This window comes from Monodon monoceros, unplaced genomic scaffold, assembly GCF_005190385.1.
Source record: "Monodon monoceros isolate NGI ecotype Baffin Bay Population unplaced genomic scaffold, NGI_Narwhal_1 Super_Scaffold_11, whole genome shotgun sequence".
NCBI lineage: Eukaryota > Metazoa > Chordata > Mammalia > Artiodactyla > Monodontidae > Monodon > Monodon monoceros.
Genome location: NW_021703767.1, coordinates 69,597,719 through 69,615,341, shown reverse-complemented (window position 1 = coordinate 69,615,341; position 17,623 = coordinate 69,597,719). Strand labels below are relative to the sequence as shown.

Sequence of the window (17,623 nt, the reverse complement as noted above, 5' to 3'; positions counted from 1 at the left end):
CGAGGAATCACAGGTGTCATCTGGACTAGATTCCTGTATCACCAGCATCATCATAATACCAATATTTACTGATAATGGACTATGTACCAGGCACATCTCCAGCCACCTTACAATTAACTCACTGAATCCTCACGGCAGCCCTATAAGGTGGCTATTATTATTTCCATTTTACAGATGAGGAAATGGAAGCACAGACAGGTAAATTTCCTATGGCCACACAGCTAGCAAACATCCCTCTCTGAATTCAGCGTCTGCTTGAAGTCTCCCCATCCCGGGGAGCTCACTAACTTCCAGTACATCCCATCTCCTGAGCCATGTGCTGCCTCCCCCTCCAACTGCCGTCCCCTGGACTGTTCTGCCTCCTAGACCAACACAAAACAATTCCACCCTCTTCTCTCCAAGGCAGCCCTCCACATAACTGAAGGCAGCAACTGTGTGTCCCGCAAGGCTCCTCTTCTCTAGTCTAAGCAGCCCAGTTCACTCAACCGTTTCCAACGTGCCACAGCCTGAGGTGCCTCTCATCCCAGCTTAGTGACTCACACATGCCAATGGGTTTAGTCAGCGGAGTGGAACTGGGCACTCTCCTTTCTAGTCCTGCACTGGGCTGATGGCTTCTACAACCCTAGCATGTCCCCTTCACCCTGTAAAGCAGGGTCCGGAGGCAGAAATGAGGCCATAATCTGCTGTGGGAACAGCTGGCTCACCACGTGTCCTGCGCTCGTCCCTATCTTGGCAAATGGAATGCTACAGGGGGCCGCGTGTTCAGAGTTGCTCACTCTTCCTCGGCTTGGAAGTCTGTTTCTGCCCTCTCCACCGCAGCCCCGTCCCCCTCGTTATTCTCCTGCCCCCGAGAAGAGACCCTGCACTCACCATGGAGTTCATGGCGAAGTGATTGTGCTGCGTCTGGAGGTCCAGGGCGTGCTGGTAGCTGACTCCAATCTCTGTATGGCTCTGGAGGAATAACTCCTTGTTGTGGCTTATCCAGTCGAACATCTAGAGGGGGAAGGAAGGCGCACAGTCATCATGGGGGTATGGGTCCAACAGCAAGGAACTTTCAGAGCTACTGGGAGAAAAGCAGCCTTCCTGCTGGGGCCCAGTGAGGACCAGTCATCGTGCTCAGGGTCGGGGGTGGCCCACACCCTGGCTTCCCAGAAGAGCCCTCCTCCTTAGCAGAAGGCCCTGCCACCAGCCTCTATGTCTCCCTACAGAGCCTAGGGGAAGGGAGAAAATGAGTAAGAGGACCAAGGAGAAGGGGGAGGAAGCTGCTCACTTTCCCTAGTTACTTCCGCTTTTAAAAGCTTTTAGAAATCGTCAAAAGCCATGCCCCCCTCAATGCGTGCTTTAGGGACAGGTGAAGTGGAGACAAGTGGGAGGTTTAATCCACTCCCTACTGCCCCAGCAGGAGAGAGAGACACTTGTTGGAAGCCACAGGGCATCCTAACATGCCCCATCCCACTTACACTGCCCGACCACACAGTGTTGAACTGACTCTGAACGCAGTCACCTTTTCTTGTGACTCCACAGCCTCACAGGTCCAGGGTTTCTGCTATGACCCATGAGGAGCCAGCAGAGGAGGATTTTAAGGGTAGAGTGAATACTGCCTAGCACAGTGGGCACTGAGCCATCTTCCTCCCCATGGCTCTGTACCTGGTTTTCATTTAGGTTTCCACCTCTCCCACAGGTGGCCCACTCACTTTTAGGGGAGCTAACCAGAACCTCAATTCCAAGGGAAAGCCTGGTCACTCTAAGGGTTACCCCTCCTCAGGACACCAGATCTAAGCCAGTCAGTGTATGACATTTCCTGACCCATGGGATTGTCTTAGAAACGGGAATGTTATCCAATTCAGTACAATAAAACACAAAGGGCAGTTTGCTGGAAGCTCCTGGGAAAACAGAACTGTAGTTGTTTAGATATGACTTCTCTTCCTCTGATACTGTCATTGTGACCCTGCACCTCAAACTGCTGTAGCCATTCTGCTGGCAGCTAGAGGGTGAAGCCAATGGGCAGAGAAAGAGTGTGGCCAAAACAATGGCCGGAAACAAGCAGAGCCCTGATTAAGCCTTGCCTGATCTCCACACTGTGTCTGGACTTGCTTAGTACCTGAGCCAAGAAATCCTCTTTATTATTAAAACTGGTTTAATTTGGAGTTTCTGTAATTCTCTGCCCAGAGTAGTCAAGTGATACAGCCAGGAAACGTGTTAAACCTTTGGAGAAGAGGATCGCTATACTTGGAACTCATGGTCCATAGTTTGGGATGAGCTAAAGGCTGCAGCTCAGTTGCAGAGTAGAGCAGGGAAGAACGGAGCACAGGTGTAGGCTGAGAAGCTGCAAAGATCACACCAGCTTTTCTGGAGGCAGAACCACAGCCTCATTCCATTTTTCCCCTTTAAACGGAAAAGCGAATTTACTTTTTCAGTTATGTTTAACCAGCATTTATCGGACACTCATTATATGCCAGGCACTGTACAAGGCAAAAATGATTAATATGTGGTTCTTGAGTTTAAGTGGCTTAAAAGCCAGTGTGGAAAGCAAACATGGACTCAGATACAGTGTTAGCACCACTTGGCATATGAGTTGATTAAAATCACAACTCAACAAAGAAATCTATCAAGATAAAGGTCAGTGTGGTGTATCAAGGTAGCAGCCTCTCTTGATGGTGTGAAGAGAGGGAAGAGCAGAGAAGGCTTCCCAAAGGAGGTGACACCTGACTTGACCCTGACTCAGGTAGGAATTAGCCAGGTGAAAGAGTGAGATGTGGGCTCCAGGCAAAGGGAAGACCAAAGGGGCAGAACCGTGGGGCAGCCCAATGTGTAGAGGGCTCTGAAAGTACCACTTCTGTGCTTCTGGACCTGATGTGAGGAGAAGATGTGGCTGGGGAGGTAGAAGGGACCATGGAGAGCCCTGGACACAGGCTTTAGGAAACCTGGACCATATACTGCGGGCAGCAAGATGTCAGTGGAGGGTTGTAAGCTGAGCAGTGAAATGTGATGTGAGCTTTGAGAGCAGCATGGGATGTGGACTGGCGGGGAGAGATGGAGCAGTAAGAATGGTTAGGAGGCTGTAATCCTGGGGAGCAAGAGTGAGAACCTGGAGACCCGGATGTGGGGAGTGACAGTGGAGTCTGTGAAGTGGGCAGAGCGAGAGTTACTAGGAAGGGACTGAGGACTCCCAACTGTTTGGGGAGGGAGGGTGAGAAAGAGAGAGGGAAAACAGCCAGGTATCTGGCATGGCGCCCTGGATCCTTGTAAGAGAAGGTGCCACCATGGCACCACCTCAAGAGGAGGGCAAGAAGCTGGGGTAGGGGAGGAGAGACAGCAGGTTCCGTTTCAGATGCTGAGTTTGCAAGGCTTAGGAGACCTTCAGGTGGAGGTGTCCTGTGGGCAGTTAGAGCTTTGTCTGGAGGTCAGGAGAGGGACACCAAGGCTATGACAACCCACGGTTAAGTATAAGCACATCACCTTCCCAAGGCAAATGGGCATAAAATGGGATTGAATCTGGAGATGATTCTCCCTTTTGAATTACCCAGATCACTTCCGGCTACCTACACAGATAAAGGGCAAAAGTATCATCCTTCACTTTCAAGTGTCAGCAGATGCTCCAGGCTGGGGGTGCCTGCGGAGGCTGGGCAGGACCGGTGGCGTGCGCCACGCCGGGTCTGCCAGCCACAGCCAACCCCACACCACAGGCACGCGGTCAGCGCTTTTTAAAACTACTATTAAGGACAAGAGGGGAAGAAGACAAGTGCCCCAGGAGTCTAAAGGAACTTCACTGTGTAATTTTTGTTCTTTTAAATTCTGCCTCTCAACCCCATTTAAAAATAATCCCTCATCTCTTTTCCTTGTTGACCAAAGAATCAATAAAATTAATGAAAATCTGAAATGCCTGAAGTCCTTGGAACTTAGCATGAAAAGTGCTCACTCATACTTTCTTGTCTATCCCAGTGGCCTAGAAGTGACCTTCCCTGTATTTTCTGTTAAATGAGTACTTAGATATGCTAATAAACAGAGAGTTATGTGCTAGCACCAGAATGATTAGATTGCCTGGCGCCAGGTCCCTGCTGGACTACAGAGCAAGGAGAGCCAAACACGGGCCAGTTAAGGAGAAAAGCAGTAACAACAGTGAGTTAAAAGGCAGGCGAGAGCGGAGAGTGCTAGAGGAACCGCACGCCTCATTGAATGGGCTTCTCACACAATGAGGTCTGCACCCAGGCCACCGCGCCCCATCTGCCTTCCACGCTGGAGCACACGAGCTGTCTCTGGGGGCTGCGCATTCTGGGCAAGTTCAGCTATGCCGGAGGCTAGAGGCAGTGCTCCAAGGAGGTGACACTCATCTCAGGCACCTAGGGACCAGACAGTCGATGTGATATCAGGAACCACGGTCTCTCCAACATGGCAGTTTCCTAGGGACAGTCTCAAGTCTTCTCTAGGCCTGAATCTGCTGCCTAATTGTATATAACACTCACTTTTGTGAGCCTGGTTGCCTGCAAGGGTCACCAGCATTTCTGCTGCATTCACTGCAGCTGGCTGCAGAGAGAGAACGTGTGTGTGCGCACACGCATGTAAGCACCCATGTGCGTGTGCAGTTAAGTGGGATAAGGACTAGGCTGGTTCTGGGCCTGGCTCTGTCACTAATTACCCATGAGGCTGTGGGCAAGTCTCTTCTTTTCTGGGCTTCTCTTCATTTCCAAGGGATAAGCAGTGCCCAGAATGGAGGTAAGCATCCTGGTTTACAATCAGCTCAATTTGGAAACTTACGGAGTGTATTTTTTTCCATTCAAAATAAAAATTAGTTTTATTGAGTCTCCTGGGTCAGAATGCTTATTCATTGCTACAGCTTAACATTTCTAACTTTTGAATACAAAGAATGACTGTAAGAAAACTGGCATTGTTCTTAATAGCCAGAGAAATGCAGCTTCTTAGTCTCAGCCTTGACATCAGTCCAGTGCTTTAGGGTTCAAAATGTCCATTCACAAGCATCATCTCACTGCCTCCAGCAGGCCCACTTTACGGATGGAAAACAGGTTCAGAAAAGTGAAGCCCCCCCAGTGGGCTTCATTCAGGCCACCCGAGGCACATTCACTGAGTGTCTGTTGATCCAGGCTCTTGGGACACTGCCCTGCCTCCTGCATGTGACTGTAGGAACTCCTCTGCCCAGGCTCCACAGAGCAGTTGCCCCCCAAAAGGCAGCCACCAGGGCACTGTGGGGCTCCAGCGGTGGGAGGATGCTGCCCCTCACATGCGGCCATTCAGTGGCCAGTATCCAGCCCCCTCGTCTCTGCCTCCCACCTGCCCCCTCAGTGCCTGGGGATGGCTGATTCAAATAGCTCCACTTCTCTCAATAAATACTTAGTGAATGAAAGAAATGCATCAGGGAGTTGGTCACAGGCTCTGGGGTTGCTAATCTCCAGACAAGCTGACCCTTTCTAAACTAGGACATTTTATGATTTGATCTATTTGAATTGGGCTTTCTGGAAGACACCTGAACTAGACACTGGAACAAAAATCTAAAGAAAGAAAGACCCCCAAAACTAAAGAAAATGTCTCCACAGTGGTTTCAAACATTTTGAACTGTCTTTTTTTTTTTTTGAGAAGATACAAATGGTAGGTTCAACAAAATGTAATAAAACAACAAAATTCCTCCAGGAGGAAAGTTCATGTCTAAATAATGAAATTTTATCTCTTTGTTTGGAAACCAACATAGTTTTGTCTCATTAAAAAGATAGATGTTACATGTAAGCTACTTGGGGTTTTTTTTTTCCACGTTTTGCAAAGTAATGTTTTTATGCTGGCTTAAACTCAGTGAAAATATACAAATCTAGTTCTTAATATATAATAAATGATAAATGAATCTATTTAAATGCAAATTAGGAAAATAAACAGAAACCTTTTCTCCTTTTAAATATGGGGATAGCTAAAAGGTTATTATTGTTCTGTTTTTAATAAAGCATAAACTATTTCATAGAGCAAGGATATTAAATAAGGATCTTGGTCTTATTTTCCTTCATTTGCCAAATTTAGCAACAGCATCTGATTTAGAGTTTTAACTTTCAAACTACCTTACCACCTAGTGTTAGTGTTTTATACTGTCTGTAATTTAGATTACACTGGTTTTAATTTGCTCACTTTCAGGTTTGGTGACTTGATTGAGAGGACAGAAGACAACCAATGGATTTTCTTTCCTAAATATGCACATTCCAGTATCACCTGTTGTCCCCTGTTACCCTGCTTGGACACTGCAGCGACCCATCCATAAAAGCCTGTGCCCTAAAGAATACTAACAACCTCCTTGCCAGAGAACCTTGCTACATCTGACAACTTGCTGTGCAGTCAACTCCAAAATAAAATGTTATGTGTGTTACAGTGCAAAGAACAGAGGCTTCAAATCAGGGGACTTGGGTTCTAGTGCAGGTCTGCTTTATAAACTTTGACAAGTTAGGTTAATGGTCTAAATCTCAGTTTCCTTACCTTGAAATGGGGATAAAAATTTATACTATTTCAACCTTAGCATAATAGTGAGATTCAAATAAGACAATAGTTTCATGCTTCGGTCAGTGCTATATACCAGATAGATTTTTAAATCTACATAGTGAGCATATTCTATTGCACATAGTTCCCTAATGTTTTGTTTTAGAGCACAAGACAGACGAAAGGTGTGGATTTAAAACTGCACTGTGTTCATTTTGCAAAATCACCATGGGCTCATGGAAATCCCGTCTGCAGCTCGTACACAAACATCCACAGCCCATCCCTCCCGAAGACGCACTCCCAGTGCCACCGCAGGGCACTGCACAGACCAGGGATACCCATGCATCCTCCCACTGCCCCCACCCCGACACACACTCAGGGCCCTGTGGTGCCTTTGCCCACACAGGACTCAGAGCTCCGTACACTCTCTCAGGGTCATGCCTGAGGGCACTGTCCCCTCCTGCCCTCCCGGTGTAGCCTAACCAGGGATCTCACCCGCTCCTGCCTTGCTTCCAAACTCCCCCTTCCCCATCCTCTCTGCCACTCCCCAACCCTTCCACTATTAAGAGATTCAATCCCTTTGACTCTTAACAGTTTTTTTACTTAGGAGAGACTCCTACTAAAATGTATTATTCCTGCAACCCCTCCTGGAATTAATTTATCCAGGATACAGAAACAGCCTATTAAGAAAGCAAGGCACTTTGTGAGCACGACCCAGGGATGAGATCCTAGAATGGGGTGGCAAAGGAGCCCTACACCAAGAGAGAGAGGGCCTAAAGTGAGAAGTGGGTGGGAATTAAGGGCAAATATCCCCACCTGACAACTCTGGCTGACCCCGGGCACATGTCCTCAGGCAAACAGGGCAACACACTGACCCCATGTGTTCTGGCCTAGGACCCTTAAGACCCTTCAACTTTGTTTTCAATTATCCACTCACCTAGGATTGAGCTTTCCTGATTTTCCAAAGCAGGGTAGAGAAAGAAAAAATAAAGGAACACAAAATTTGGATCTAGTTTCTAGGTTCCTAGAATTCCTTACAGAAGGGAGTTTGACATCTCTCCTCTTCTGTCTCCTGCAAGGCCTGCAGGCCATAGGGAGTCCGAGGTTCTGGGAGGCCGTCCTTACACTGGTGTCTATAGACAGGGGAGGTGGTTGGGACTTGTGCCTGATAGACAGTTAATAAATATCTACTGAGGGAGAGAAGGTGTTCCGGGCCCTGCCTGTTTTCCTTTAGGCTTTTGGAATGTCAGCTGGCATTCTTGTATATATGGTATAAGAGAGAAGCTATTTTTATCTTTCACCATAAATCCAGCTGCTCTCAGAGGATGGCTCAGCCTGGTTATCTGGAGACCCCAGCACTGTAGCCTCAGGAATCAGCCAGGGCACCAAACAATTTCACCGGCCAGGCTGTGTCTCTGACCTGTAGACATTCTATCGATCCCCTAGCATATTTCTTACCCACTCCATGCCCAAATTCCCTAATTCCCAGATCTCAGATCTAACATCCTAACAGGCTGCTCACATCTAGAACTGCCCCAGTTTCTCTATAAAACAGGCAAATGTCTCTATTTGCTCCCACTGTGAGCAAGGAAATAACAGAACCTTTTCCCCTTCAGCATATGCTAATCTGAACTTCAGTTAACACCCCAGTTCTGTTTCCCTGGAAACAGAGAAAGGTAGTATGTGCCAACATGTTACTAAGTCATGCTGCCAGTGGTAAAAACACTCCCGATTGGTAAACTGTATCTGGATTAGAAGGACTATCAATAAACTATAAATCACTGATGGGGACAGCGTTCCTTGATCCTCCCTGAAGGGGGTGACTCTTGTGACTGGTGTGTCCATTGCAGGAACCCTGGAAGCTGTGCCAACAGAGGATACTGGCTTCTGTGGGGCATGGGTTGTTGAGCCATGGGAGCTTCTGCCGCTGCCCACCATGGATCTTGTCTCCTTGCCCCTGAGCTGGATGGTTGCAAGGACTGTCCTGCTGGGAAACCACAGCTTCCATCTTATACTGTCCTGACTGGATCAGCGCCAAGGGTGGCCCATAGCAGTCTTTCAGTCTGAATGCTTAGTAGAACCTAAGAAGACTCCTTGGTAGGTGTGGCATCCATACTGCAGAGTCAAACTCTGTGTATATAGTCTCTCCTTGTCTTCCATTTCTCCATCCTCCTTTCTCACTTTCACCTTCTCTCAATAACAGCAGTAATGATAATGGTGACAACAATAATAATAGCAACGAACATTTGCTGAATGCTCACTCTGCGCTAGGCACTATTCTAAGCATTTAATGTATTGAACTCACTTCATCCTCTCGATAACCTCCTAATTATCTCCCCAACGTTAACCCCCAGTAGTATCATCTCCATTTTACAGACTGAGAAACTAAGGCACGGAGAGGCCCAAAGCCACAAAGCTAATAAGCGGCAGAGCTGAGATTCAAACCCAGGAGGCCTAGTTCCAGCACTGATGCTCTCAACCCTGCGGCTCCACCTTCCAAAATGCTCAGGGCTTCATTCTGTCTACCCTTCCCGTCATCAGCAAACTTTCAGAAGTGCATTCTGCCGCCCCTGCTGCTTTTGTTTTCCCTCCATCCACCTCCTCTTTAACTCCTTGTAACACCTTCTACCTTCACTGCTTTCCTAAGTCTGCACCCACAGTGAAAAATAATTGCTTCCTTTCTGAGGTCTTGACCCTTCCCTTGGTCTCTCATCAGAATCTGATGCATTCCCTTCTGAAACTCAACCATCTCTGGCCTTCTACACCAGGTCATTTTCGGGGGCAGGCCATCCGGCTGCAGACGTGATCAGCATCCCCCTCCTGCTTTCACAAGTCGCTACTGAACACTAAATTCTCCCAGGAGAACCAGTGCTTTCACCCACTCACACTCTCTTCCTTGACATACCATGTCTAGTCTCAGCACAACAAAAACAATAGGAACGCTCTAATTTCAAAAGCTCACCAATCCTTCAGTTCCACACTGATTTGTTAAACTTGCCTCCCACTTCTCTGGCTGCCCCTTCATGGCTTTCTTTCCTGTCCCTCACACCCTTACAGGGACAGTCAACCCTTAGCCCTCAGCCCCTCTGCCTTTTATTCGTCAGCTCTGTCCATTTGAAAATCCATCTAGGCTCACAATTTCAACCACACAAATAGTATTTCCTGTTTCATGCGCCAGGCCCTGCGCTAAGTACCTCCACAGACTATCTCATTAGCCTTTATAATAATGCAGAAAAAGGGTACTGTTAATTCTACTTTCAACATAGTGAAAACTCAGTACAAAGAGCTGAAGTAAATTGCCCGAGATCATACAGCCTGTAAGTGATGAAGATAAATTTAGAATCTAGTGTCCATCTGAACCTAATTTCCTCTGCTCCAGGGTGTTCTCTAACCTTAACTTCCCCAATAACTGACAAGAATATGTGCCTGGCTCTGCACAGTGAGATTTACACATGTTCTCTTAAGCCCCACAGCAGCCCTACAAGATAGTAGATAACATCATCACCACCTTTGTCTAGCTGAAGAAACAGATTCAGAGAGATCAAATAACTTGGCCAAGGTCACACAGTCAGGGTGCACATTAAAGACTCAAATCTAAGTCTATATGACTCCAAAGTCCATGCTTTTTTTTTTTTTAAACATCTTTATTGGGGTATAATTGCTTTACAATGGTGTGTTAGTTTCTGCTTTATAACAAAGTGAATCAGTTACACATATACATATGTTCCCATATCTCTTCCCTCTTGCGTCTCCCTCCCTCCCTCCCACCCTCCCTATCCCACCCCTCCAGGCGGTCACAAAGCACCAAGCTGAGCTCCCTGTGCTATGCGGCTGCTTCCCACTAGCTATCTACCTTACGTTTGGTAGTGTGTATATGTCCATGCCTCACCAAAGTCCATGCTTTTAAACCACTATCAAATTGTCTCCCAAATGCACACCTAACTTGCAGATTATTCCTAGTCACATGGTGCCCATGGATTCAATGTGAATATCCCCTTGCTGTTCCAGTAGCATCTAACACTATTCTGCCTGTTCTATGAAAACCCGTACCTTCTCTTGACACCCCACGTCTTTACCCCGCCCCCCCACCCATTTGTTCTCTTTCCTCAAATTACTCTGAAATATACGTGTCACTTTCCACTGCTACTGATACTCACCACTCAGCCCCTCCTGCCAAGATTACTGCAATTACTCCCTTACTGATCTCACTGAGTCTGTTTTCTTCCTTATACCCAGCAATCTGCCCCCACCAGGTTCACTGCTCTAATACACTGCTTTCACCCTGTCATTCCCTCAGTCCAAAAAAAAAAGAAAAAACCCACAAAATTATTGTTGCTATCTATTATCTATATTGCAAAATCCAATCTCCTTACTCTGGCATTCAAGGTACGTCCCCTCCACCTTCAATTGGTCCACATCTGCCTTTCCCCCTATTCTTTTACACCCCTGTCCTACACCAAGCATCCTTTCCTGTCATATTCTATTCACTTCCATGCAAATACACTACACCATGCTCACTGCCACCCCGTGTTTGTGTTGACATCTTTCCTTCCATGAAGTACTCCATATCCAAATTATTTCTACCCTTCAAAACACAACTGAAGTCTCACTTCCTCCAGATGTCTTCTTTGGGCAACTGAGTCCATACTGATTTCTCTTTCCTCCAAACTCACTGCTCAAGTATCTACCACAATAGTTCACAAACCTAGCCTTCATTCAGAACTACCTAAAGCGTTTTCTTAAAAAAATATAGCTTCCTTGGCCCTACCCTTGAGATTCTGATTCAGTAGGAGTCCTGCAGGTGATTCTAATGCACTTTCATTTTTATTTAAACAGTTCATGTGGACTTACAGCCTGTTCTTAATGGGGTAGCTGGTATCGAACTTAACTCTACCACATGTAAACTAGTTAAAAGCATTGGTCAACAACCAACATAGACCAATGATCCTTGAAGGAAGGGAAACATACAATGTAAGCCCCATATCCACCTTGGCTTTCTCCCTGAGGGTATTTTCCAAACTGTGGAGCCCAGAAACAGGAGCTGGGCCGAGAGCAGCAGTCTTAATGGGTATAAAACACCAGGGATTAGACTTCAGGGCTGGTAAGGTGGTTGCAATTACAGTGATAGGAAGTAAGAGAGAGGGAGCTAAGAAAAGGAGCCCTAAAAATCTTCACCGAAATTTCCTTCAGGTCCTTGGCCAAATCCTAAGCTGTGCATAGGCAAGGTGAGACTCCAGAAGGTCTAGTGGAGAACAGCTGTGGGAGGTGGAGAGCTGAACAGAAACGTCAGAGGCTACACAGTGTTGAGAAAATGTTAGGAGTTCTAAATCAAACAGTGTAAAGAGACTTTGGTGAACACTCTGGACACTCAGTTGGGACCCCAGAAAGACCAGACTGTAAGAGTAAGACCCATATCCTAAGAATAAGGGCTATAACCTAGGATTAAAGAAAAGATGGAAGTAGATGTGTCATAGCAAAGCCTAAACCAACGCTCAATAGGATCACGATCTGCAGTTTAACTGCAGCCCAGAACAAAACTTAACAATATTTAGAGAAGGATAACCTAATCAAGAGTCTGTACAGTACATCATCTATAATAACCAGTAAATTATTCAACATATGAAGCAGAGAAAAGTGACTAAGAATAAAAAAAATTAAACAGTCAATAGAAACAGATCCAGAGATGATCAGGCTATAATTTGCAGGCAAAACTTTCAAAAGAATCATGATTAACATCATAAAGAAAATAGGAGGGGAAAAGGGACAAAATGGATTAAAAGATGGAACACGGCAACAGAGTCCAGTGTTCTGTTTCTTGTAGCCAAAAGAATTCTGATATAAATAGTCACATGCCCATGATGTTCAGTACAATATTTTATTCACTTACTGAATGCCCACTGTATTCCAGACATTGGATTACAGACTGATGATAAAAGATCAAGGTCAGAGTCTAGTGAGGGAGACAAATGTATTCAACAGTCTGTCAACTTTAAGTGTGACAAGTACTATGAAACGATGTAAAGCAACTATACTCCAATAAAGATGTTAAAAAAAAAAAAAGTGTATATGATGGGCTGATAGCAGATAAGGACTTGCTTCAACTTGTTAGAGGTAGAGACGGGGAGAAGCACGATGACTCCCAGAAGGTCACAACAGCTGAATAATACTTGAAAGACAACAGGATTTAGTCAGGTGAAAAAGGTGTAGACTGGAAGGGCATCTGAATGAGAGGAAACAGCTTGAAAAACAGCATGGGATGTGAGCAGGTACCAAGAGCTCTAGAGCAGGATGTGAGAGGGAGTGAGAAGGGATGATGAAAGGCAGGGAGGGGCCTAGGTTGAAAGGCAAAGGTCGAAAGGCAGAACTGGGCCTTTATTCAGTGGTAGTGAGGAAACACTGAAGGAAAGCAATAAGGTCAAATTAGCCTTTAACCCTGAACTGGGTGTCTACACTGAGGCCCCCAGATACAGTCATTTATCTCATTGCGAAGAGGAGTCCAAGTCAGCCCTGATCTCACAAAACAAAATCAACTAGCACATTACAGACTTCTTACCAACTGAGGGTTCTTGCCTTCCCACCCCACTCCCTCCGCCCTTCTCTTCCCCCTCTCCTCCTTTTTCTTAAAGACCCTTCAATGTCTGGGTCAAAGAAGATAAATACAAAGGAGGAGATAGAGATAACACATGGAGGTGCCCAGCACAATGCATGACACATGGTAGACGCTGAATACATGCTAGCTCCTTCCCACTTCCCCTGGATTCAGACAGGATAAGCCGGCAGTCACAAAAAGAAGTTGCTTTTGGATTAGAGAAACTCAGGCTGCGACTCTTCATGCTCAAATCACACACTGTCCTTGGAAAATGAGCACACTCCTGTTAGGCCTTAAAAGGCCACTGTCCTCCGGCTTGCCCTCCTCATGCTGAGTGTTGCAATGAAAAGTCTCACCAAGCCTATTCAGACTTTGAATAATGTTTTTTCTTTTTCTTTGCATTTGATTTCCAGTCTGCTTGCTTGGATGGACTAAATTTCCTGCAGCCCTGGCAACACACACGCTACCCCACTGTGGGGAAGGAATGGTCATCCAGGAGCCAGCGAGTCAAGCAGACGAGAAGCAGAACCAACCAAGCCAGGAGTCAGCCCAGGCAGCCCGGGGATATTGACTCTGAGTGGCCGAATTCCTTCCATCTGAACCACAGATGATGATAAAATAGTTTCAGGAACAGCATGAGGGAATGTTCACTCACTTCCCAAAATGTAAAATTGAAGAGGTCAAACCTGATTTAATTCAAACTGAGAAAATAGTGCCCAACTTTAACCCAGAGCTACATTTAGGCATAAACTGAGCTCTGGCCCTTGGCAAGTTAATTTAGAGGAGCTAATGCTTGTTCCTGGCCTACAAGATACACTCAATAAATAGTAACTATTATGGTTACTGCAAAACTGGAGTGTCTGTCGGATGTTCTCACCCACGCATCCTAAAATCAGCTGTGGCGATTACTTGCACATCTGGGGAAAAAAATTCCACATGGGCTAAGGAGGAGGTGGCCCTCCCTTCAGGAGTCCCTCTCTGAGAGAAGGGGCAGGTGCTATGCTGGAAAGGGTCTGTGCTTGGTGGGCTTGACCTTGAGCTGAGGAAGAGAGCCAGCACTCCCCTTTTCCCGTCTCCCCTCTTCCTGAAGCAGCTTCAACAATGGGGCTCAGACAGGTGGGGGACCACCAGGGAGCCAGGCTCAGGCACGTCCAGGAGGAGTTGCTCAGTCGTGCTTCCAGCTTCCAGACCACACCTGGTAGAGCATACCCCATAGGAGCTCAGGAAAGACTTAGGAATGAAGAGTCCAATCTTCAAAACCCTCAGTTTCTCTAACAATCTTCTTCAGAGGACTAAGGTAAATGCCTGTGCTTAGATAGAGTCACTGTCCCCAAGAGTAGGGCAGCAACACAATAAACAGATAACTCTTGGTAATGTTTATGGTAACCTTCATCACCACTTCTCTGACTTTTCTGTGCCTCAAGATAAATTAACATTTGAATTTAGTCTTTCATCCTTCTTCCAAAGTGTTGCTGGGCTTTCTTTCCACCTCTGTCCCGGGGCCGTCACCCTAACATGAAGGCCTTGTGGTTCCCTTAGCTCTCCGCCTTGATGTCCAGTTGGTCACCTGGTCCCATTTTCTTTTGTTCAGACTATCTCCAGGGTTTGCCCCTCTCCTTTCCATTCCCACTGTCACCTCATCTTCCCACACTTGGATTAGTATAAAAGGACCAGAACTGGTTTCCCTGCCTCCAGATCTCTCTCTCCATTGCAAGATGAAACTTGCTAACACCTCAGTTTTGAAGCAAGAGCACTGGAGTGACGTCTCTTGAAACAACTCAACAGTAGGTGGTGCTCTTGTGCCAGCCCAGAGCACTCACAAAACTTCTGTTCCATCAGGCAGCCTAATAAGTACAGACTGTGCCACGGTCCACTCTTTATTTGGCACTGACTATGTGCCTCTGGGGAACACAGTTATCTAAGACGCTGGCCCTGACCTCCAGGAATATGCAATATAATTGGGTTGGAACAGGGCCAGTTTGAGGGGGATGGATAAAGACTGTGCATGGACAGAAGCCTGTAGGACAGAAAGACCACCTCCAGCAGGGAAGAGTGGGGAGAGTAGCTGGACCTTCAGCTAGGGTAGGGTTTCTTTCTTTCTTTTTCTTTCTATTTATTTATTTATTTATTTATTTATCTATACTGTAGATTCTCATTAGTTATCTATTTTATACATAGTATCAATAGTATATATATGTCAATCCCAATCTCCCAATTCATCCTGCGCCCCCCCCCCTTGGTATCCATACATATGTTCTCTATGTCTGTGTCTATTTCTGCTTTGTAAATGAGATAGTCTACACCAATTTTTTCAGATTCCACATATATGTGTTAACATACAATATTTGTTTTTCCCTTTCCTTCTTTCTTTCCTTCTTTCCTTCCTTCCTTCCTTCTTTCTTTCTTTCTTTCTTTCTGGCTGCACTGGGTCTTCGTTGCTGAGCACAGGCTTTCTCTAGCTGCGGCGAGCAGGGTCTACTCTTCCTTGTGGTGTGCGGCCTTCTCACTGCGGTGGTTTCTGTTGTTGCAGAGCATGGGCTCTAGGGGCGCAGGCTTCAGTAGTTGCAGCATGCAGGCTCAGTAGTTGTGGTACATGGACTTAGTTGCTCCGCGGCATGTGGGATCTTCCCGGACCAGGGATCGAACCTGTGTCCCCTGCATTGGCAGGTGGATTCTTAACCACTGCGCCACCAGGGAAGTCCCTGTTTTTCTCTTTCTAACTTACTTCATTCTGTATGATGGTCTCTAGGTCCATCTAGGGTAGGGTTTCAGTAGGCAGATGGGAGGGAGGTCGGTGTAAACATAGGTGCGAGAAGGTGGGCCTGTGCAAAGCACACAAGAGGATGTCCTGGGGTGGGGGCTGGATGCCCAAGTCCAGTCTCACTCTCCATTCTAGGTCCTTCTGGTTTGCACCTCCTTGGACACCTCGTGACAAGGGGTGCCCCAGGGAAATATTTAGGATAAGACAAGTGCCACTCTGCGGTGGGATCAGTCAGTCCACCTGTTCTGTGTGGAGGAAACCAACATCCTTTTTTCTTTATATCAAGAAAGGGCAAGAATCCAGCTTTCCTCTGGTCCCTGGTTACTCAGGGAGAGGTGTGACTAGATTTCTGACCCCTTCCTGTGACTCCAGGTAATCGACATGGCATGGACATCACCCTCCTACACTCCTCCCCATGCAGCCTGAGCTCCAGCCACACTAGCCAGTAGATGTTTCCAGAACCCACCCTATACCCCTGAGGCTTCCATGCCTTTGTTCATCTTCTTCCCTGCACCCCAACCTGGCCTGAAGTTTTCCCCTTCTGTGGTTCCCACAGCAGTGATAGGTTCTTTGGCCAACTTTCCCCATGTAGCAGCTGTCTGTCAGTGCCCGCCCCTCCACTGCTCCAGTGTGGTAAGGCCCGACTCCAGCTCATCTTCCAACTGCCCGTTCCCAGCACAGTATCCGACACTTATTTAATTGGCTTGTCTTCAGCAACAGTGTTCTAAGATCTTGCCAACCTGAGCACACGCTTCTAATTTCCTTTTCCTTCTACTAGTTTCTCCAGGCACCAGGGCCCTATCTCACCTCCCTGCTCTGCTGCCACATACTGCCCACTGTCTGCTCCAGTACCCTTGCTGTGGACAACCCCGTACTCTCCGCCCTTCCTCCCAGGCCCTGCAACAAAAGCCTCCCCACGCCTCTCTTCCACTCCGGATCCCATCTATCTACATGGCCCAGCTCAAGCTGGTCTCTACAAACCTACCATCTGCTGAGCACCTACCGGGCTCCCGGCATACTAGATGCTTTGTATACATTTTCTATAATCCATACGACAATCCTAAGGCACGTATTAAAATCTACATTTTACAGCTAAAGAAACTGCTCAGAGAGGGTGAACTGGCCACAGCTAGCGAGTGCCTAAGGTGGGATTCAAACCCAAGTCTCTGTGATGGTAAAGGCAGTGCTCTTTCTAGAAGCCTTGGCTGGGTCTTCTGGCCTGTGCTCTCTGTCCTCAGTGGGAAGCCTGAGCCACACAGGGAACCAGACAAGGAAGGAAGCAGGACCAGAAAAGGGAAGCAAAGCAAGCAGTTCCGACAGAATAGATGCACCCTAGAAGGCTGGGGTAACACAGGCTGGAGGAGCTCAAGGGCGCGGAGAAGAGGGTCACAGACGGGAGAGGAAGCAGAAGAGGTGCAGCAGGGAGGACAGAAGGTGAAGAGAAGGAGGGAAAGGGGGTTCTTCAAAGTAAAATGCCTGGGAAGAAATCTTGAAAAATTTCCCTACCCAAAAAGAGATGCATTTTGTTTTTCACTTTATAAACTGTACCTGAATGTCTTTCATTCTTCAAAAAGGGTGCTTAAGACATTTCTTCCACTTCCCCTACTGGGGCAGAGCTGACATGTTTTGTGTTTTCTTGGACCACCTCCCCACTCTCTGCCCCCCACATACTAGACTCCCAACCCTAACCCCTACCCAGCAAGCAAGAAAGACCTTGATATCCAACCAGGTTCTAACCACTGGAGTGGTTACTATTGCTTAGCCATCTTTTTCCTACGAGGATCGGGAATCACATCAATGCGGAACCT

The 17,623-nt window shown here is 46.9% G+C and overlaps 1 protein-coding gene across 6 annotated transcripts in view; it reads right to left on the bottom strand.

The window, feature by feature from the left end:
* The window catches only part of KALRN (kalirin RhoGEF kinase), a 612,746-nt gene that overhangs the window by 365,630 nt on the left and 229,493 nt on the right, over positions 1 to 17,623 (bottom strand). For all 6 annotated transcript variants that reach the window (XM_029214081.1, XM_029214075.1, XM_029214079.1 and 3 more), the window contains exon 6: positions 871 to 993. In XM_029214081.1, the coding sequence (XP_029069914.1) occupies positions 871 to 993 (123 nt within the window). The remainder of the gene's footprint in view (positions 1 to 870; positions 994 to 17,623) is intronic.